The sequence below is a fragment of the Jaculus jaculus genome, chromosome 6 (assembly GCF_020740685.1).
Source record: "Jaculus jaculus isolate mJacJac1 chromosome 6, mJacJac1.mat.Y.cur, whole genome shotgun sequence".
Taxonomy (NCBI): domain Eukaryota; kingdom Metazoa; phylum Chordata; class Mammalia; order Rodentia; family Dipodidae; genus Jaculus; species Jaculus jaculus.
In genome coordinates, this window is record NC_059107.1 from 31459347 (window position 1) to 31481371 (window position 22025).

At 52.7% G+C, this 22025-nt stretch overlaps 1 protein-coding gene across 11 annotated transcripts; it reads right to left on the reverse strand.

The window, feature by feature from the left end:
• Positions 1–1761: 1761 nt before the first annotated feature.
• On the reverse strand, positions 1762–21326 carry Rnf44 (ring finger protein 44). 11 transcript variants are annotated; one of them, XM_045152621.1, is made up of 11 exons: positions 21216–21326; positions 6885–7026; positions 6520–6718; positions 6027–6194; positions 5559–5738; positions 5300–5461; positions 5089–5213; positions 4708–4795; positions 4497–4618; positions 4288–4387; positions 1762–4144 (listed from the first exon to the last, which is right to left on the reverse strand). In XM_045152621.1, the coding sequence occupies exons 2-11, from the start codon at positions 6989–6991 to the stop codon at positions 4082–4084; spliced, it is 1314 nt and encodes a 437-aa protein (XP_045008556.1). In that variant the 5' UTR covers positions 6992–7026; positions 21216–21326; the 3' UTR covers positions 1762–4081. The 11 variants fall into 11 exon arrangements, with proteins under 11 accessions (XP_045008556.1, XP_045008558.1, XP_045008555.1 ...); XM_045152623.1 differs by lacking the exon at positions 21216–21326 and adding an exon at positions 20652–20763; XM_045152620.1 differs by lacking the exon at positions 21216–21326 and adding an exon at positions 12990–13146.
• Between the last annotated feature and the right edge of the window lie 699 nt (positions 21327–22025).

Sequence of the window (22025 nt, forward strand, 5' to 3'; positions counted from 1 at the left end):
CTATTCCAAGGTCATCAGGTTTTATAAACAAGCGCCTTTAACCACTAAGCCATCTCTCTAACCTGGCTTCTGTTTAAAAAAAAAATTATTTGGGCTGGAAAGATGGCTTAGCGGTTAAGTGCTTGCCTGTGAAGCCTAAGGACTCTGGTTCGAGGCTTGGTTCCCCAGGTCCCACGTTAGCCAGATGCACAAGGGGGCGCACGCGTCTGGAGTTCGCTTGCAGAGGCTGGAAGCCCTGGCGCGCCCATTCTCTCTCTCTCCCTCTACCTGTCTTTCTCTCTGTGTCTGTCGCTGTCAAATAAATAAATAAATTTAAAAAAATTATTTGAGTGTGAGAGAGAGGCAGATAGAGATTTGTACAAAGGCATGCCACATGCATGAGTGCTTCCTTTGCCACCCTGAGATTGCATAGTGATTTTCAGGTTAGTTTGAGCTACAGCAAAACCCTACCTTGAAAAGCAAAAACAAAATCACCCTGAGACTCCATAGTGAATTCCAGGTTAGCCTGGGCCAGAGTGAAACCCTACCTTGAAAAATCAAAAAAAATAAAAATAAATAAATAAATAAAAATAAATAAATAAAATAATAATAATAATTTGAGCTGGGTGCTCACATTTAATCCCAGCACTTGGGAGGCAGAGGCAGGAGGATCTCTTGTGAGTTTGAGGACAGCCTGGGCTAGTGTGAAATCCTATCTTTAAAGAACCCCCCCCCCAAACAAAGTGTGCATGGGGCACACTTTCTTTCAGTACAAAGGCATGCCACATGCATGAGTGCTTCCTTTGCCTTATACGGGTGCTGGGGAACTGAAGCTTGGCCAGCAGGCTTTGCAAACAAGCATCTTTAACCAACACAGAACCACCTCAATTCCTTCGGGGCCCTTGTGATAAATTCAATCATTTATTTGTGTGAAATGCCTTCCTCTGCTCTGGGAATATGGGCTTCGGCAGCAGAACTTTGGGCGTGGAATTTAGGGCAGATGCTCTCAGCCAGTCCTCTCTCTCTCTGTGTACACACATGCATCATCATGCACATGGATGTGGAGGCCAGAGGATGATCTGTATCGCTCTTCTACTTTTCCTGAGACAGACTCTCAATGAACTTAGATCTCCCCACTTTTATGGTTAGACTGGCTGATCTTAGATCTCCAGGGCTGTGGGAACACAATTGCTCCCACTGATAAAATCCACTCGGGAGGCAGAGGTAGGGAGATTGCTGGGAGTTCGAGGCCACCCTGAGAATACAGAGTGAATTCCAGGTCAGCCTGAGCTAGAGCAAGACCCTATCTTGAAAAAGAAATTATTATATATATATATATATTCCCACAAGCTGCTCTTGGTCGGGTGATTTCTGCCAGCAATGAGAACCTGACTGCAACACCCAGCCTCTGCTCTGCCATGATGAAACTTCCCCATCAGCTGTTTCTGATCAGGTGTCTTGTCCCAGTGACAAGAGGGTAACTTCAACACTGGACTTCATAAGACCTTGTCTCAAAGTGCCAAAAAAAAAAAAAAAAAAAAAAAAAAGTCAGGACCACTAAGAGTTGTCTCATAACCAGTTAGGTGGATCCATGTAACTTACCAACAGAAAACCCCATTCCACATGGGAGGAAGATGGCCCAGTCATCTCTGAGTCAGCTTGGCAGACTAAACCCAACTCCATAGCGAGGAACCACCTCCCCTCCTCATCCCAGTCTCTTCCCCAACCCCAGCCCAATGTCATTCCCCTCCCTCTGCTTCCCAGCAAAGGCAGCTCAGGCAATTCTCGGTATACATCATACATTTATTAGTGAATATCCCTCTGAAATCAGCAACAATATTAAAAAAAATAATGATTGCACTACTTGGTCAAGCAGAACTAGCAACTTTCATTTTAAAAAAAGTACAAATCTGTTAAAAATTTCAATCAGTATACACATATATAATACAACATACTAGTTGTTTTAGATGCTACAAACCAATGTGAATCCAATGGAATGGAAAAAACCACACATTTAAGCTTTAAGAACCATTTTTTCTATATATATTAGCATTTTCTCAAATACATACATGGGAAAAATGAGGTAACTGTAAAATGTGCAAGGAACAGGGCCCCCCAAATTACATGTATTTATATATATATATGCAATTACATATATATGTATATATATATATAAAACCTTTCTAACACAGAACATAGGCGCTGGGCCCAGCCAGTGCTGGGGGAAGGTGCCCACTGTCATGCCTAGGCCAGAAGTTGGTAAATCAAATCGTAAACAAGGCCAAGCCCCCACCACAGGAAATCATTGGTAACATGGCATCTATAGCAAGGTCGGCAAATCACAAACATCCTAAATAATTGTTTCATACAACTTTTTTTTTTAATGATTTTTTTTTTTTTTTAAAAGTGTGTATTCCCTCCAGCAGCTGCTTGTTGGAATCACTGTAGCAGCTGACACTATCCGTGAGCCATTTCCGCCTGCCCCAGAAACTGTAAGGGTTTGAAAACCTTTTGTTGGGGTGGGGAGGATCAAGGGTTGGAGAAGGTGGTTCTCTGTAAAACACGTGGGTTTTCAACACTGCTATAAATGTAGAAACGTCACCTGGAGTTACACACAGTAAGACTTTGGGTTCTCTTGGGTGGGAGCAGGCCAGTGGACCCTTGGCAGGCTGGGGGAGGAGGCAGGAAGCCAGGGCGGCTGCAGGAGAACGAGGGTGGTTGGAGCATCCCTGAGGCAGCAGGCGCCAAGGGCTGCCTGCTAGGATGTGCCGGCCCCACACGCAGTTCGTTCACTTAGGGCAGCAACCCCAGCTGGGGGTAGGAAAGGAAAGGGACCCAAAGGAGGGTGAAGAACATAGCCAGACCCTAAGGGGCCTCCTCCAGACCTTGGAGGGCAAGGATCAGGATGGAAGAGGCCCCCTGGAGGTGGAGAGGTCCACACCCTCCCTGATCCCTGTCCCACTGGGATTCCTTGGAGGAGACTCACCCAGACAGGTGGGAGATGGGCCCTGGCTGGAGAGGAAGAAATGCCCTGAAAAGCGTACGGTCCCAGTAGGCTCTAGGGACATGTGCAGTACAGTGCATGGCAGTTATCAGCTGAGCACAGACCCCCCAACCCTGCCCCAGGACCTCCACCGCCTAGCGCAGTTCCAGCCACATGTGCGGCACAACCTGACCCTTCTCTGCCCTGGGGGCATTTGGTCTTGGTTGGTCCCTATACCCCTACCCTGCCCCACTAAACCAGAAGAAAACAACTCTTAAATATCCACGCCCCCATATTCTACACACAATTTTGGGCCAAATGAATAAACAAAAACTGCTGTTCCTCACATTCATGCAAACGACAGAGGGGGAAGAGATCGAGCATGGGTCTGACCTGGTCACTGGTGGAGGGGCAGTCACCAGCAACACAGGGACGCATGCTGCCCAGCATGGCTCAGGCCTCCGCAGGGTACATATTCCCAGTTTGGGGCCTGGGTCCCATTTGCTGAAGGGGCCTAGTGGATGCCCTCCAGCCTAGGGGTGGGGCTAGAATGTTGTGCCTAGGGTAAGGATCCTCAGGTAGCCTCACCCACCCTGCACAGTGGCCAGGAGGAGCTGGCTGTCTAAGTCTGTCTGGGGCCAAGCAGAAGGACCCAGCCCTGGGACTTAGGAAAGGCCTCCTGCCACACTTGCCCACATACCTGGCAATGCTATCTGGGCAGTGGGCATACCGCAAGAGACCAGATGATTTAAGGTGGCAACTCCTTTGCCCATCCTGAGGTCAGGGATCACACCAGCCACCACACTGGGGGGGAGGGGACCAGACCCCTGGCTCCCAGGGCTAACATGATGAAGGACCGACCCAAGGGCAAACAGGAAGGAGACTGAGTCAGGGACACCCAGGCAGCTTCGCGGCAGGCAGGCAGGCAGACCAGGGAAGGAGTCTTTGGAGCTTGGCAAATGCAGGGGCTTATTGCAGGGGCTTCTTATGGTCTGACCCTGGCACCAGCTCTGGAATTGCAGGTAGAAATGAAGAGACAGGCCTGGGCCATTCCCTCCCTGTCCTCTCCCCCGAGTTTCCAGAGCTTTAGACAGGGTTCTTGTGGGCAGCTGCAGGGCCTCACTCAGCCTCCCTGGGCACCTCGGAGGCATCGGCCCGGCATATGGGACAGGTCCGGTTAGCCTGGGGGAAGAGCCACAGATCAGGCTTCACGCTCTCCTGCCCCACCCCACCTACTTCTCTTCAGCGGCCTGGCTGAAACTCTCCAAAGACGCCTGCCCCTGCCCACCAGATGAACACCTGGGGAGTGAGCTTAGGGGCCTTACCTTCAACCACTTGTCAACACACTTGGCGTGGAACTCATGGTTGCAGGGAAGGACTCGGAGCAGCTGCCGCACCTCAAAGTCACTGAAGCAGACCACACACCTGGAATGGGGCACAAAGCCACTCCCACTGATGGCTGAGTACCATCACCCCAGGAGGACTCAGTATAGCCTAGTTGTTCAGGGGCAGGAGGTATGGGCATGGCACTTACAGCGTCTGTTCAGACTGATGGCTGTCAGGGTTAAAGCGGTATGACGGGAGTTGCTCTATGTCTGCTTTGGTGAGGCCCCGGGGCTTGGCATCTCCCAGCCGCTCAGCCAGGTTCAGGAGGGCCTAGAGCCAGGCAGGAGACGAGGTTACGTAGTGCCCAGGGCTGGAGGTCTCCCAACCTAACCTCCCCTCCCAGCAGAGCGCCGTGACACCTCATAGTTCTCCATCTCCACGTCGTCCACATCCAGATCCAGGCTGATGGTGGGTCCCATTGTTGTTGGTGACATTGGCAGCATTGAGCTAGAGGGCAGGGATAGGGAGGAGCAAGGTCAGTAGGTACAGGTTGTACAGCACACCCCTCACTTCTTCCATGGAGACGAAGTACAGAGCTCTACACAGTTCAAACGGAGGACTGCAATGTTTGCTTTTAGATGCTATAGGAGGGCAGGGAAACCCTGAACTCTGTGTGTGGGGGGGGTGGTGGGGTACCAGATGGTTTTGAGGGGCTTGGGGCTCCCAGGGCTTGTTTGGCTTAAGCACTGAAGCCTCAAAACAGGGCATAATGGCTCTGGGACAGATATGCTGATACTTACAGGAAGTAGGGCAGAAAGCTGGGGTAATATGAAGGCGGGGGTGGTGGTGGGGGTGGTGGGGGCAGCGGCTGTTGCAGGCGGTATCTCTGTGTGCTCAGTCTTCGTGGCATCATGTGGGAATACGGCTGTGAGAGGGAGGCAGGTGCAGGTCAGCCCACAGGCCTGCCTCCTGGTTGCCCTAGAGGCTAACAGAGGCAGGGGCAGCACTCACCACACCAAAGGACAGCTCCTGGTGCAGCGGCTCATGGGGCAGGTAGTGCAGGGGCACAGACGGGGACAAGGCTGGGCCAGCTGCAGAGGTGGAGTAAGTGAAGCTGCCCAGAGGGTGTTGGTCTCCCCGCAGGTCCATATCATTGTCAAGCCGCTGCAGGGGCTGCAAGAAGTAGGGTGGGTCAGCCAGTCACTTGGAGGGAAGTCCCACCTCTGCCTCGAGCTCCTCACCTAGCAAAACATCCCTCCCCTCGACTCACCATCCGTGGGTGCTGGGTCTGCAGGGATACAAATTGTCCAAGAGGAGCCATGTGGGCGGGCTGGGGTGGTGGGGCCGGTGGCGGCGGAGGGTGCAGGATGTAGTGGTCACTGGATATGAGGTGGGGGTAGGTGTGATAGGGTACTGGGAGCTGCTGCATGGTACATGCCTGGATCAGCTGCTGAGAGAGGGGGCAGAGGGTACTGAACAATGTTCTTCTGGGCCAGGGCATACTGTGTTTAGCCAAAGGTCCTTGCTTCACATAGGAGCCCAGGAGCTCCAGCAGCCGCGCATGCCCCATCCCTGCCCTTGGCCACCCAGGCAGGACGCCGCACCCTCAAGGCCCACAGCATCCTCTGTAGTGCCTCTGCCAATGTGTGAGGCAGGCACTAGGGTGTATGAAGGTCTCTGACCCCGGGTGTGTGGAAGACCATGCCTACTAGAGCAGCGTCAGGGAGCACTCACTCACCGGGGGTGGGAGGCAGCAGAGGGGGTAGTGCTGCCCGCTGAACATCACGGAGCATGCTGGGAGCTGCTGGGCACTGCAGCCAGGGATGTGTTGGCCTGTAGGCAAGGGGAAGCCTTGGGTGGTCACCGTGGTGACTGTGTAGGACAAAGGGACAGGTCCCTGGTGCACCTGTGAGTGGAGAGAATGCCAGAAATGTAGGACCATGAGGGCGACTTCCAGAGAAAAAGTCCTGCCAGGCTCAACTCCTATCTCTGCTCCAGTGGGGCGCTTCACCTGTGTACAGACCCGACTGCAATGTCCCAGGCGCTCAGGGAGGGTGCTCCCCTGCTCTGGACTTCACTCTGCCTACCTATGAGACCAGCTAACAGTGTTCCCGCCCCTCTACGTGCAATGAGCAAAGCAAAGGACAACCAGGGCTTTGCTGCCTCAGCCTCTCAGGCTGGCTTGACAGGGGGTGGGAGGCTGCACAGAAGTGGGGAGTTTTTCTGCCTACCTGCTCGTGGAGATCAACCATGAACGGGCTCTGCTGGGTGGCTGGGTGCAGCATTCGGGGGCTCCTGCCGGCAGGAGCTGAGGCTCGGTGCTCCTCTAGAAGGAGGTGTGATGGTCGGGGCAGTGGCTGCTGGGAGGGTAAGTGCTCATCCTGGGTAGGCGGGCCAAGGCTGCACCACAGAGAGGAAGCCCCAGTAGAACTGAGGGGGGTGCCACTCATTCACAGAGCAAGGAGAGAAGCCAGGCTCATGCCCCACACTGGGCAAGCAAGATAGCTCAGGGCCCTGGGCCTTACCCCTCAGACCCTATACCCCAGCCATACTATGCTGGCCGCCCAAGCACCGATACTGAGAGATTCCTTCCTACCTTCCCCGGAGCTGGCCTGGAGTGATGCTGAGTCCTGTCGATAACTGCCACTGACCCACGGGGACACAGGGTGGCCACTTAGTCACTGCGAGAGCCCATGGTCTCATCAGGGGGTGGAGGGGCTGTGCCGGGGCTCACAACCCTGGAAGGCAAGCAAAGAAACCAATCCATGGTGAAATCCAGCTGCTTATGCAATTAGGAGTCCAAAAGACTGAAGAAACCTGAGCCACCAGTGATGATCATGCCCCTGGGCTCCCCACACAACCTGGGCCAGACTCTCCTCTAGGCCCTGTCCAACGTCGACAGACCGGCAACAGGCTCAACTGCAGCTTCCTGCTCTATGAAATGGAACCAAGTCTCCTCAGAATGCGGTGAGCTCAGAGGCCAGACCACCATGCTTCCAGACCAGCTGGCTCTAGCAAGGCTTTGCTGTCCTGGTATGAGGGTGGGACAAGACCCTCCTCAGCTTCATACCAGGGTCTACATCTTAGCCTCTAGGCAGCTAAGGCTAGGGGAGAGGGGGAAGACACAGTGACTCCCAAGTTCTCTCCCTTCCATATGGCTGGCTGAGAAGAAATTCCAGAGTCCTGAGACTCAGCTCGATAATGCCAGGTAAGATGTGCTAACCTGCTTCAGGCCTTCGGGGACTTTTAGTCCAGAGTAAGACAGTTTACATTTTTCCCTTTACTCTTTCCCATGGTGCCTATCCAGGGGTGACTTCATCTATTAATTAAGATAAATTTTTAGCCCATTTTACAGAGGTAGAAAAGCTAAGGCTCACACAGATTTATTTGCCTCCCCAGGCGCCACATTAAGGAAGCTGGAAACTACAGGTCTGTCCCTGCACCCTCTGAGGACAGAGGTCACTTCAAAGGTTCACAGGAGTGAGGAAGGAAGCCAGACACTCTTTGCTGGCTGGGCCTGGCATGTGGCCAGGTCCTTGCTCTGGGACCCCAACAGAGTCCCCAAAGTGGGAGGTGGGGCCTACAGTAAAAGAAGGAAGGAACCTGGGCTGGAGAGATGGCTTAACAGTTAAGCGCTGGCCTGTGAAGTCTAAGGACCCTGGTTCGAGGCTCGATTCCCCAGGACCCACGTTAGCCAGATGCACAAGGGGGCGCACGTGTCTGGAGTTCGTTTGCAGTGGTTGGAGGCCCTGGTGCGCCCACTCTCTCTCTGTGCCTGTCGCTCTCAAATAAATAAATAAATAAATAAAAATAAACAAAATATTAAAAAAAGGAAGAAAAAGAAAGAAGGAACCTAAGAAAGGGAGAGGAAAATGAGTCAGTGCAGTCTCCTCTTGGAGGATCAGTGTGGGGGTAATCCAGGCATGGAATCAAGAGGCTGAACTCCAGGCTTAAGGGTTGGGACAAGACCCTGGCAAGGGAATGCTCTGGAACCTATCAGGCCCTATGCTGTTGAGGGTGAAGCACACTGGGCCAGCCCCATGCTTTGGCTGTCACTCTTCTCAGCCAAGAAACCTCCTATGTACCCTTGATGCCCAGGATGAAATGCTGCCGCCTGTTGAGAAGGACAAGGGACCTGTCAGCTCAACACACAGGCCATGAACAGAACCTTCTCCAAACCCTCCACAGGAGAACCTTTTCCACCTTACAGGGCAGCCACAGGCTAAGACCACACGAAGTGTAGCAGCTGCAATTCACCTTTCTGCTAATTCCCAGGCTCAGGCACTCAGCAGAAGGTGGTGGGCCAGGTCCCAGTGACCACCTGGCATGATAAATGCACTGAAGAGAGCCCAGCATCCAGATGTGTCAGGGCACATAGTCTGGCAGTGGTAACCTTAGTGTTAGTAGTAGTTAAAAACTGGGAGATTCAAGGCCGGGTGTGGTGGCGCATGCCTTTAATCCCAGCACTTGGGAGGCAGAGGTAGTAGAATTGTCATGAGTTTGAGGCCACCCTGAGACTCCATAGTGAATTCCAGGTCAGCCTGGGCTAGAGTGAGATCCTACCTTGAAAAACCAAACAAAAAAGAAAACACCACAAAACTGGGAGACTTGCTGGGTGTGGTGGCATACGCCTTTAATCCCAGCACTCAGGAGGCAAAGGTAGGAGGATCGCCATGAGTTCAAGGCCAACTTGAGACTACATAGCACAGCCCCTCCACCCCCTGATGAGACCATGGGCTCTCGCAGTGACTAAGTGGCCACCCTCTGTGTCCGTGGGTCAGAGGCAGTTATCGACAGGACTCAGCATCACTCCAGGCCAGCTCTGGGAAAGGTATGAAGGAGTCTCTCATAGTTAGCCTGAGCTACAGTGAAATCCTACCTCAAAAAATAAAAACAAAGGGCTGGAGTAATGGCTTAGCAGTGAAGGTCCTTGCCTACAAAGCCAAAGGACCCAGGTTCAATTCCCCAGGACCCACGTAAGACAGATGCACAAGGTGGCGTGTATGTCTGGAGTTCATTTCCAGTGGCTATATGGCCTGGCGTGCTCATTCTCTCTCTCTTCCTCTCTCCCTTTCTATGCCTCTCTCTCTCTCTCTCTCTCAAATAAATAAATTAAAAATTAAAAAAAAAAAAAAAAAAAAAGAAAAACAAAAACACAAAGAAACACAAACCTGTTCCCCCAACCTGACCTCTGGTGGGAAGTAAAGATCTAGTGGCCTGACTTCAAATTGTTCTCATTTGGAACATGACCTTGTCTCCAAGACACCCTAGTCATCCTCTGCCTAGCCATCACAAGTGACTGGCTTTGGGACCCTGGCCAGGGTCAAGTGCTTATCTTGACACATACAGCCCTCCCCCTTTTCTTGCTACTGAGACAGGGAGAATTGAAAGAACTCGTCAGTAACCAAAATAAGATGGCTAGCCCATCCCAGACCTCTGGGTCAGAATTTCTGTTTTTTATTTTTTCAAATTCCCCAGCAGTTTCTACAATATAGCATGCTTGGAGACTTTGGAGACCCTGGGGGTCCACAGTTCTATCCTCTAGTAGCAACAACACAATCTGCAATATTTCCATGTGCCAACATGGTGAGCCCCCACAGCAACCTTTGGAGTAAGGACACTGACGCTCAGAGAGGGGAGCTCCAAGGCCACGACACAACCCAACCATTAAGCCCCTCTGTGGTTAATCGGTGGCTTCAACTGTCCATCTTGAGCCAAACAATTTTGGGGTTGGCCTGTGTGATCTGCTCTATGGCCAGAGGCTACAGTGTTACCAAGTTCCCAAAGAAGGGAAGCAAAGGAGCCAGGAAACGAGCACACAAGACTCAAAAACAAAACAAAAAACAAAAACAAAAAAACCAGACTCTAGTTGTGAGTGATATAGTGCTGTGACGGGATCACCCTCATACAACACCTAATTTGGGACTGGAGAGATGGCTCAGCAGTTAAGGCACTTGCCTGCAAAGCCTAACAACCCAGGTTTGATTCCCCAGTACCAATGTAAAGCCAGATGCACAAGGTGGCACATGCATCTGGAGTTCATTTGCAGTGGCTAGAGGGCCTGGTGTGTCCATTCTCTTTCTGCTTGCAAACAAACACCTAACTTCCTCCAACATCTAGGCCAGGCTCTTGGGCTCACAGCTTCCCCTCTGCGCCTCAGCTTCCTCTTCTGTAGAATGGTAATAATCCAGGACATCAAGGGCTATTCAAAAAGCAACAGAGGGGCTGGAGGGATGGCTCAGCCTGCAAAGCCTAACACACAGTTCGATTCCCCAGTACCCACTATAAAGCCAGATACACAAAGTGCCACATACATCTGGAGTTTGTTTGCAGTGGGTAGAGGCCCTGGCCCGCCCATCCTCTCTCTCTGCTTGCAAATAAAATGCAAATATTAAAAACAATCTGTTAAGCCGGGCATGGTGGCACACACTTTTAATCCCAGCACTCGGGAGGCAGAGGATCAAGGCCACCCTGAGACTCCACAGTGAATTACAGGTGAGCCTGGGCTAGAGTGAGACCCTATCTCGAAAAATTAAAAAAAAAAATAAAATTAAATCTGTTAAAACAAAAGGCAACAGAGCAGTTTGGGCAGTTGAAAATCAGCTGCGATGTACACGGTTTTCAGAAAATGAGATATGCTGACCTGTACCCCCAATGGAAGCAGAAAAGGGGTACCACTTCACATGCTGAGGAAGGCAACAGAAATATGCAGCCCTAGTGAGTACCCCAGTTCAGAAGGCAAAAGGGACACACCCACTTCAGCTAACAAATCTGAGGCCCAGAGAAATTAAGTTTCTCTCAGGCCGCCGGGGAACAGAATTGGTCCAGGCAGCCCCCTAAACCCGGACTCTCCTAACCTCTAGCTCTGTCCCTGCTGACAGTGGAAAGAACCACTGGATCTCAACACTCTCCCCAAGACAGAAAGGATGCGGGAGATAGGCAAGTGGGGCTGGGTTGGAGCTAGCAAACGCTCAAGGTCAACCAGCAATACTGTGCTGTTCCACACACCTCCTGCACTGTGCTCACAAGGAGGTGTGTGTAAACGGTTTTTAGAATCCCCGAATCCAAAACCCACCCAGCCTACTGACCCTGGCCCAGGGAGCCCCTTCACTGTTATTTGGGCCTGGGGTCTGTTTTCAACAAGAGCATTCCCTTTTGCAGACAAGCAAAGTCAAATCCCAGGAACATGAGCAGACGCATTTTCCCCCCTATCTACTGGCCCCACCTTCCCACACTCCAACTTCGGGGAGGCAGTTGAAGGTAGGACCACCATACTGAGGGTGAGGAAGCTTCGGCCAGCTCCCTGGGTGACCTTGTTAAAATAAATCGTTTCATTGCTATAAGCCTTAGTTGCAACAAATGTAACCACCCCAGAGTACCCCTAACGACCCCAAAAGAACAAACAAGAAACCAAGTGTTCATATTAGCAGGGAAGGAAAACCAGAAACCCAGGGCAGCTTCCTCCCCAAAGCAGACCAGATAGATGCAGGTAGTCCGGCCCCAGGAACCTTCCCCGTCCTTGCGGAGGGGGCTGAGGCTCGCACACCTGTACCGAGAGGGCCTCCGTCGTTCCCCTCTAAGTCCTTTGTGTCGTGCTCGGAGGAGCTCTGGGGGGGAAGGAGGCCGGAGCACTGTGACTTTAAGAGCCGAGGCTCCCGGACCATGTGCTCGGCGTGAGACAAAAGCAACAACAAAGGAAGTGGCGGCTGCAGGGGGAGGGGGCAGCTCCTTCCTCTCCAACCGCAGCGCTCAGCCTCCGGAGGGGCGGCTGGGCCCGGCCTCGGGGGTCCTCATCCCGGGGGTCCCGCTGCCCTCAGTCTGGGTCGTCCTTAACTAACGCCCACGAAGCCAGCAGGATTACGGCCCCCATTCCCAGAGGACAGGAACAGTAGTTTACGGGGTGTGGGAATCAAGTTAGGGGCCCTGGTCCGACTCACCTTCGGCCGCCCGGCCACTCGTAGACTCCTTTGTTTGTGATCTAGGATGGCTGAAATGGCCAGGGGGGTGCAGGCTTCACTCTTAAAAAGAGTCCCCACCCTGCGGAACAATGTGCTCCTCTCCCCACCCCCTGGCTCGGGGGGTAGCCGGCTTCCGGGGCCCTCTTTGTTGTCCGCCCGACCGCGTCCACCTCGCGAGGCCGACGAGTAGTCGATCTCTCTCGGCCCAGGACCTAGGGGAGCTGGAGGCGGCGCAGGACGCGGCTGGGTGGCGCGGCTGCCGGCGGCTGGCCCTTTAAGAAGTGTCCGCGGCGGCGGCGGAATGTAACAAACCCATTTGATTCACAACATTCAAAGCGGCGGGGTCGCGCACCGGGCGGGAGGGGGGCCGGCGGGGGCGCGCCGGAGGCTCGGGCAAACAGTAGCAGACTGCCGGCGGGCCAATCGGCGGCGGCCCCGCCCCGCGACGGAGGCCCCGCCCTACCGCGGCCCGAGAGCCAATCACGCCTTGCAGCCAAGCACGTGACCACAGGATCGCCATCTTTTTAAAAACCCTACTCGCCCCCACCTCTGCACTTACACAAGTCACCGCAAAGGCAAGGGGCGGGGCCACAGGCCTGACACGAAGACCCCGTCCCCCCCGCGGTCGAGACCGCCGTGCGGCCACCTCGAACCCGCTGTACGGACTCGCTCACCACGCTCGCCTCCCGGGCCGCGTCCCTGTGGGAGAAGTGGAGGCCCCAGGACTGCTGCAGCCGACTTACCGGGCCATGGTTACCTTCTCGGGGACGGGGCGCCGCCTGGGACTCTCAAGTGCAGTGGGGCTACCTCGGGCGGGCTACGGGGCCGCAGCTTCAGCCAGCCGGGGTGCTTCCCGGGCCGGTAAGCTGCCCGGAGGTGACATCACTTCCAAGAGCTGCAGGACCTCGATGACATCATAACCCCCGCCCAGCTCCTTGTTTATAGTATGCTACACGGCCCCTTTAAAAAGCTGGGACGGCCCAGGTCGGTCAAGAGACCAATGACTGGTGACCCACATCCACGAGCCAGTGTCTCCGGGGCGATGGGATTGGTCTAGCCTCGCTGGCGTCACACAAACATCTCACCGCCCTGCCCCCAGCGTGGCCCAGGGAAGGAGTGGGGGCTCAAGCGCGGTGGCCCGGCCCGTGATCCGCGGATCCTGGGAACAGCCTGTGGTCTGCACGTCCCTATTTTAGCTCCCTAAAACCCAACTCCAGAAGCAGCACCACTCTGTGTCCGGCTTTAAGGGGTTGCTGGGGAACTGAACCCTGGCCGCAAGACCTCGCTCGCAAGCGCCTTTAGCCGCGCAGCCACCTCCCCACCCCTGTGTTTTAGTTCTCTACCCCTTCCCAGGTAGAAGGGTAGGAGATTATGACAGCCTTTTACGGTACAGCTGGGAATAGCAGGATTGGAACCCAAACAGAAACAGAGCCATGTTCTCTTTAGAATGCCTCCCGGGGCAAACATACAAAGTGGTTTCACCTCTCCATCCAATATATAAGTAGAAAAAAAAAAATCAGCAATACCCTGAACATCCCAGAGCTGCAGCACGTCTAGTAAGGACGGGGGGAATGTAATAACGGGCACAGCTGTCATATCTGCCATGGAGCTACCACCAGGCCCAAACAGAGCACCAGTGCAAGATGGTTTTTGCTGTCAAACATGTACGGTGGTGACAGGATGGGGGCTTATTTCTTGGATGTATTTTTTATCTCAAACAAAAAATTGAAACCAAGATACTGAACAAGATGTCAACAGTATTATCAATTTTAATTAGTTATACACCACATCTGCATACAGGAAACTAATAGTTGTTTTCCAGGAGCGCTGCATCAGAAGAACGGAGTTTGTTGCGTGTGTGACTGTGTTGGGGGTGCATGTAGAGACTGGAGGTTGGCATTATTCCTTAATCACGCTTGCCCCAGGAATCCTACCTCTGCTTCCTTCGAGCTGAGATTATAGGCACTGAGTCCTGGGGGGTCTGAATTCCAAACTTACAGTTGCTTTATCCTCTAAGTCAGCTCCCCAGATCCCAGGACATGTTTTAAATTTTTATCTTATTTTATATTTTGAGACAGAATCTCAGTCTAGGCCAGTCTCAAATTTGTCATGTAGCTGACACTGGCCTTGAACTCCTCCTAATCCTCCTGTCTCCACCTCCCAAGTGCTAGGATTACAAACATGCATCCCTATGCTGGCTTACATTTTATTTTACTTTAGGGTTTTTTTTTTCAAGGTCGGGTCTCACTCTAGCTCTGAGTGCTGGGATTAAAGGCATGTGCCACCACGCCCAGCCAGGTTTTTTCAAGGCAGGGTCTCACTCTAGCGCAAACTGACCTGACACTCACTCAGTAGACCCAGGTGGCCTCAAACTCAGCAATCCTCCCACTTCAGCCTCCCAATGGGACTTAAGGCATGTGCCACTGTGCCTGGCCTTACATTTTATTTTGATAGTATATATTTGCTTTAAAAAAAATTACACAGGCTGGAGAGATGATGGCTTAGCGGTTAAGGCGTATGTCTGCAAAGCCTAAGGATCCAGGTTCGATTCTCCAGGTCCCACATAAGCCAGATGCACATGGCGCCTGTGTCTGGAGTTTGTATGCAGTGGCCGGAAGCCCTGGTGTGCCCTTTCTCACTCTATGTTTCTCTCAGTCTCAAATAAAAATAAATCTTTAAATTAAAAGAAAGTAAAAAAAAAAAAATTACAGGGGCTGGAGAGATGGCTGAGTGGGTACAGCACTCATAGTTCAAGCTTGGTCCCCAGACCCCACATATAAAGAGGGGAAACATGGTAGGCTTCTGTTATCCCAGCATGACAAAAGATGGGAGGTAGAAAAGGAGAATGTCCAGGAAGGTGGAGGGGGGGCAAGGCAGCAACTAACCCAGAGTGAGATTCAGACAGAAACTCTACCTCCAAGGACCTACCCGAAAAGTTGTCCTTTGACCTTCATACATACGCCATGGCATGCATACATACACACATACACATAAAATCCTACACAATACAATCTGTTGAAAACTACTATGACAGAATATGTGTGTGTAGTTTTTTTTTTTCCAGGTAGGGGTTCACTCTAGCCCAGGCTGACCTGGAATTCATTCTGTATTCTCAGGGTGGCCTTGAACTCACAGTGATCCTCTACCTCTGCCTCTGCCTCCCAAGTGCTGGAATTAAAGGTGTGTGCTACCACACCCCACCAGTCTTATTTTCTTTTCAAGGTATGGTCTCACTCTAGCCCACGCTGGCCTGGAATTCACTACAGTACTATCAGGCTGGCCTCAGAATCACAGTGACGCATTTACCTCTGCCTCCCGAGTGCTGAGGTTAAAGGCATGAGCCACCATGCCCAGCTTTTTTTTTTTTAAAGTTATTACATTAGTCAGGTTTCCGATTCTGTTTTTTTTTAATTTTTTGTTTATTATTTTTATTTATTTATTTGAGAGTGATAGAGAGAGAAAGAGGCAGATAGAGAGAGAGAGAGAGAGAAAATGGGTGCGCCAGGGCCTCCAGCCACTGCAGATGAACTCCAGACGCGTGCGCCCCCTTGTGCATCTGGCTAACGTGGGTCCTGGGGAATCGAGCCTCGAACCAGGGTCCTTAGGCTTCACAGGCAAGCGCTTAACCGCTAAGCCATCTCTCCAGCCCTGTTTTTTTTTTTTTTTGTTTATTTTTATTTATTTATTTGAGAGTGACAGAGAGAAAGAGGCAGAGAGAGAGAGAGAGAGGAGAGTGGGTGCGCCAGAGCTTCTAGCTGCTGCAACTGAACCCCACATGCGTGCGCCTCCCTTGTGCATCTGGCTAACGTGGGTCCTGGGGAATCGAGCCTTGAACTGGGGTCCTTAGGCATCACAGGCAAGCGCTTAATCGCTAAGCCATCTCTCCAGCCCATGCCCAGCTTTTAAGTCTAATTTTAAGGCATATAACCTTTTGTTCTTAGCAGGCAAGAGCACTTAGCACATAAGCAATGAGGACCTGAGTACGATCCCCAGAACACATAAAAGGTGGAGCATAGGGCTGGAGGGATGGCTTAGCAGTTAAGGCAATTGCCTGCAAAGCCAAAGGACCCAGGTTCAATTCCCCAAGACCAATGTTAGCCAGATGCACAAGATGGCACATGTGTCTGGAGTTCATTTGCAGTGGCTGGAGGCCCTGGTGTGCCCATTCTCTCTCCCCCTCTTTCTGTCAAATAAAAAAAAAAAAATCCTTAAAAAAAAAAAAGCTGAGCATAGCCATGCAGGCCTGTAACCCCAGTCCTGAGAGGGCAGAGACAAAAAGATCATAGGTGCTTTCTGGTCAGTCTGGTTTGAAAAGCAGCAGCTCCAGATTCAGTGAGAGACTTCATCTTAAGGAAACAAAGCAGGAGCGCAACAGAGACACCTTACACTCCCCTCTGGCCTCTCCACCCAGGCACATGGGGTGTGCACAAGAGCACACACATGCCTGTATGCCACACACACATTCCCCTGGCCTAATGTGATGGCACACATTTTTAATCCCAGCACTCGAGAGGCTGAGGTAGAGGATCGCTGTGAGTTTAAGACTACAGCTAGCCTGAGACTACAGTGAATTCTACAGCAAGACTCTATCTTGAAGAAAATAGCCGATGGGAAGGATCCAGAAGGAAACTTGGAGAACAAATCTGCTTATGAGAAAGTCTTTTAGACCAGTCAGTACCACTGTGGATACAGGGCCAGTACAGTAACACAATGACTCGGGTTGGTACCCAGGAGCTGTCTGCAGATCTCTAAGCAAGGCAAGATCAAGTTCATGATGCAGTACCACAGATGTTACCTGGAATGCCAAACACTATCTGCCAGCAAAAAATGAAATCACATGTGCACATACATGAGGTCTTTTGTTGGCTCCTTATCGAATTTTCCCTTCACCTATGTCTTTCAACCCTTTCTCCACAATCTACAGGCAATTTGAAAAACCTGCCCATATTCAAAGATGTCTAGTGAGCACCCCTGCCTGCTCCTATAGATTAGAGCCTGCAGTGGCCCCCTACTGCCACCTGCAAGTAAACTGGTCTTAGGATGCACCTAAGTTCTCCCTTACTGGTCTGTTGGGGTCAACAACTCTTCTACCCTCTTCCCATACTGCGAGGGTCCGCCCTGGGGCCCTTTGTGCCTGCCTACTTCCTGCCTGGGAATCCCTCTCACCTTTTCTACCAACCTATTCCTCTTTTCTGCCTTCTGAGGTTCTGAAGCTGCTCTTTCAGGAAGCTGTGTGCAATGTCCAGAGCTTGAACTGACTCCACTTCCCTGTACACAGGGCTAGCTGCACCCTGACCTTCACCTCATGCCGCTCCATTTGCACAGAGCACAGGTCTCACTCAAGAGTCCACAGGATGGTTGAGGGGACTCCACCCTTTTTTCTTTTTGTTTTCCCGAGGCAGGGTCTCACTCTAGCCCAGGCTGACCTGGAATTCATAGTCTTAGGGTGGCCTAGAACTTTAGGCAATCCTACCTCTGCCTCTCGAGTGCTGGGGATTAAAGGCGTGTGCCACCAGTAGACTCCACCCTTTTAAGTGTGCTGGCATTTACTGAAGTTCCGCATCATAGGGACACTCCAGGGTCTGAGACCTGCACAGGTGAAGTGACTTGCCTAAGGCCATGTCCATCCCACTGAAAACGACCCTAATATGGATGTTAAGCCACTTTTGTCCCTGACTGACTCATTTTCCCTGCCTCATATGTCAACTCTACCGACCCATCTCTGCCAACATCCTGCTCAAGCCTTGGGTTAGCTCAGACAGCCTGTCTTGTGCCTTCCTTGACCTGGTAAAATTATCATCATCACATTGCATTGGAAAAGCCAAAGGCTGTCTCCATGAGGCTTTCCTGCCAGCTGCTAGCAGGACAGACTCATCCAGGACCTGGCAATCACTGGGTAGTAGATGCCCAAAGGTGGAGCTGAGGGGTTTGTTCATTTTGCTAAGTGGGGCCTGGCTCATGGAAGCTCCTGGTAAATCTCTCCAAGGCCAAATACATATCTCCAAATTGGAAAAATTTCCTAGGCACATGCAAAACAGCATGGAGCAGGTGGGAAGGAAGCACAATTTTTACCAATTTCCTAATGTGTTGGTGGCAGAAGACAGAAATCAGGAGTTTTCAAGATCCTTTGCTTCAGAATCCCCATATGGGGAGGGGATGTGGTCACATGACTATGTGCCTCTTCCTCATCACAGCCCATCCCCCTGCCTGCAGGTGTTGTTTACTCTCAAAGGGGAAAGTGCTTAACAGACAGGAAGTCATGTCCCTCACCACAAAACCCAGAAGAGTGGCCTAAGCGGGCTTTAGCAAGCACCGGCGGGGGTGGCTGCCTTGGTCCCAGTATCTACTGTTGAGGTTCTGCAGAGAAATATAAAGTCCTGAGGTCTCTGACAAAGCCTGAGCACACATCCAACTCCCACAACGAGCTAAGAGGTAGGTGCCAGTGTTCGCCCCACTTTACAGAAAAGGTAACTGAGATCAAAGGTGACCTCTCTCCCCTCCATGATTACTGATCAAAAGCACATGTCAGGATGGAGAGGTGGCTTAGGGGTTAACGCCCTTGCCAGCAAAGCCTAAAGACCTGGGTTCGGTTCCACAGTACCCACGGAAAGCCAAATGCACAAGCATCTGGAGTTGTTTGCAGTGGCTAGAAGTCCTGGCTCAACCATACTCTGCCTCTCAATCTGCTTGCAAATATATATATATTTTAAAGGCACCCATGTTCTAAGGCACAAGAAGACCACACAGGATCAGGGACTGGTGGGTGGCTTCAGAGCACAAAGAACGGATGGGAGGGACTCAGATCCTTCCAAAGGCAAAGCAGTTGCTATAGTCCAGCTTCTTCAGGCAGCTTCTGCAGATGGACAAGGCTTTGGCAGGCCAAGGCAGGAAGAAGGTGTGGTCATTACTTCCTGCTTGAAGTGGGAGGGGGGTGGATTACACAACCAGGGTTCCCATCTACCATCAGAATCGAGACAGCTGACTGCTTCCCGCCTCTGGGCCACAAAGTTCTCCACTCCTTTCCTGTCACCTGTCAAAACCTTCACAAGATGGAGCCCAGGAAGCACAAGAGGTTGGAACTGTGGGGCGCACTGCAGAGTGTGATGGAGCCACTTCAGGACTCATCATCTCCCAAGACACCTGAGAGCCTGAGACTGGAGTCCAGAGCCTCACACACCAGGGAAGGAGTTGACAGGCCACCTTCAAGTCCTCTGTCCCAAGTTTTACCTCTCCAAAAGAATGAATCATTTGTGCAGATGGCCAAGGACTAGGGGTGTCTGGGTCTTGGACTCATGTATGTAGCACTCTGGGTTCAGCTTTGAGACCCTGGCTAAGTCATTTGGCTTCCCTCCACCTCAGTCTCTCCTCTGCAAAGTGGGGATAGGTAACACTAATGATGGAAGCTGTTTACTCACTCTGCTGTAGGTTACTAAACAGACAGTGTGCTCTGTCTCTCTGGAGCACTACGGCCTTGATAACCTCCCTACCCTCTGTTGTGCCGACCTCAGTCAACAGTGGCTCTTAATGAGTACTTATCTCACGGGGTACAAGTGTGATTCCCTGGGTCTGGGTCTACAGATGTATGTGTATTTTGTGTATATGGTGAGAATGCAGGGGCTTTAATTATTAGTGTGTGTGTGTGTGTGTGTGTGTGTGTGTGTGTGTGTGTGAAGTAGCACAGATGTGCAAGTTCAGTACACGTACATGTGCAGGCCAGAAAAGCTGTCACCCTCCTCATTCTGCCTCCTATTTCCTTGAAATGAAATATTTCACTGACCGGAGAGCCGCCATTGTAATCACCATAGCTGACCCATGAGCACCAGTGATTCTCCCATCTCTTGTTCCCACAGGATTGGGGTTACTGGCGTATGGGGCCACACCTAGCTTTATACATAGGTGCTGGGGATGGAACTCACAACAGATCAGGACCTCAAGCTTGCACAGCAAGTACACCTAAGTGCACTTTCCCGCTGAGCCCTTTCTCCATTCCCATTTTTTTTTGGGGGGGTGTGGGGTTTCGAGGTAGGGTCTCACTCCAGCCCGGATGGAATTCACTATGTAGTCTCAGGGTGGTCTCGAACTCACGGAGATCCTCCCACCTCTGCCTCCCGAGTGCAGGGATTTAAAGGCGAGCACCACCACGCCTGGCTCCATTCCCGTTTTCTGACTCGCCCAATCCCTCACCTTCTGGAGTTCTCAGTCTGCAGAGAGATCGGAAGCACACCACCACCCACTGTCCTGAGAAATAACCGGGCTCCGGGAGCGCAGTGCCTGGCAGACCCAGGAAGATGAATACAGACGAATCCTCACATCCCACCACCAATTCCTCTCCTCTCCAAACCAGTACCTGCTCCACTGTAGTGGTACTCAAACAACAGCTTTGTGACTTGGGGTAAGATACAAACCCTCTCTCGACCTCTCGGGACTCGCACATCCTCAATGCAGTAAAGACGGCCCTGGGTTAGGTCTCAGTTCCTCAAAGCTACAGCCACTGGCGACCCCACAGGCTGCCAAAGGGGGAGACCGTGGTACGTTTGAGAGCCACACGAGACCACAGGAAGCGCCCTCTGGAACCCGACCGGGCCAGCCTCAGGAGCAGGAGGTCCACCAGCCGGGAGCTGTGATGGCGCATGCGCGAGGCGCAGAGCTCTCTGGGAGTTGTAGTTCGCCCGACCTTTTCTCTCTCTTCTCCCCCCCCTCCCCCCCACGTCCCGTTTGCATGCTTCCTCCCTCCCCCTACTAGCGAAATGGCCCGAGAAGCCGCTCGGCACTGGCTGGAGGACCTGGTTAACGAGCTGGAACACGACAAGCGCACACACAGAACACCCTGGAAAGCCGCCGGTCTCCCGGGGGCCCGTGGCCACACCCACCCGCTCTCCCTCTCTCCCTCCCTCCCTCCCTCCGTCCCGCCGCGTTCTCGATGACTCTCCAACCCGGGGCACGGGCAGGCGCGCGGGCGGGCGTATTACCTGGGCCCGGGGCTCGGCTCCACCCCCAGCGGGCTGACGGCGCGCCGCTCCCGCTGCAGCCCGGGTCCAGGTCGGGCTGCGGCTGGGAAGCCGCCTGCCGCAGCCCTCCCCTGGGGTCGGCGTAGTGGAACCTTTCTCGCGGGCCCCGCGACCCGGGCGCGCGCGCGCACACAGCGGGGCGGCGGGGGGTGGGGAGAGGCACGCCGGGTTGCACCGCCTCCTCCCGCGCCCGCGCGCACGAGTGGAACAGTCCGGACTGCACCATGCGCGCGCGGGCGGAGGGGTGGTGGGCGCGACGGCCGGTGGGGCGTCCCCGGCCACGCCCACCACTGGGGTGCGGTGGGGGAGGCAGAGGGCGTGCAAGGGCAAGGCCAGGACCTAGCTTCCCAGACGCCGGAAGGCTGAGTCCATTTCCCCTTCGATTAAGTCGCATGACTCCAAGCACTGTCAAGACTTTGTGTCCCCCAGCAGCCTGGGGATGGGAAGGAGGTTAGGGGTAGACATACAAAGAACCTGCTCGGTAGATTTTTTTAGCACCTCGCCCAGGGCCATTCTCGGTTTTCTCATCTGCGAAATGGGAGTGATGATGCCTCCTTCAAGAGCAAGTAGGCTCCAATGACAAAAAGATGAGGCAAAGACATTGCTCCCTTAAGCCAAAATGCCACACAGGACCGCCGCTAGACCCAGGCTTATACAAGCCCAGACCGTGTTCCCCAAACCCAGATGGGCGCAGGTCAAGCGAGGACTACAACTCCCAGAATGCCACACTAGGCCGTATCCCGTCTGTATTAGTGGTTCCTGAGGACCACG

What these genes read in the sequence shown, in the direction of transcription:
- Rnf44 (XM_045152621.1), bottom strand. Translation starts at nt 6,991, where the DNA reads ATGAGACCATGGGCTCTCGCAGTGACTAAGTGGCCACCCTGTGTCCCC. An exon ending in TGGAGATGGAGAACTATGAG is followed by an intron (nt 4,619 to 4,707) that starts GTGTCACGGCGC and finishes GCCTGGCTCTAG; the next exon opens with GCCCTCCTGAACCTGGCTGA. An exon ending in CATCAGTCTGAACAGACGCT is followed by an intron (nt 4,388 to 4,496) that starts GTAAGTGCCATG and finishes GCCCCATTCCAG; the next exon opens with GTGTGTGGTCTGCTTCAGTG.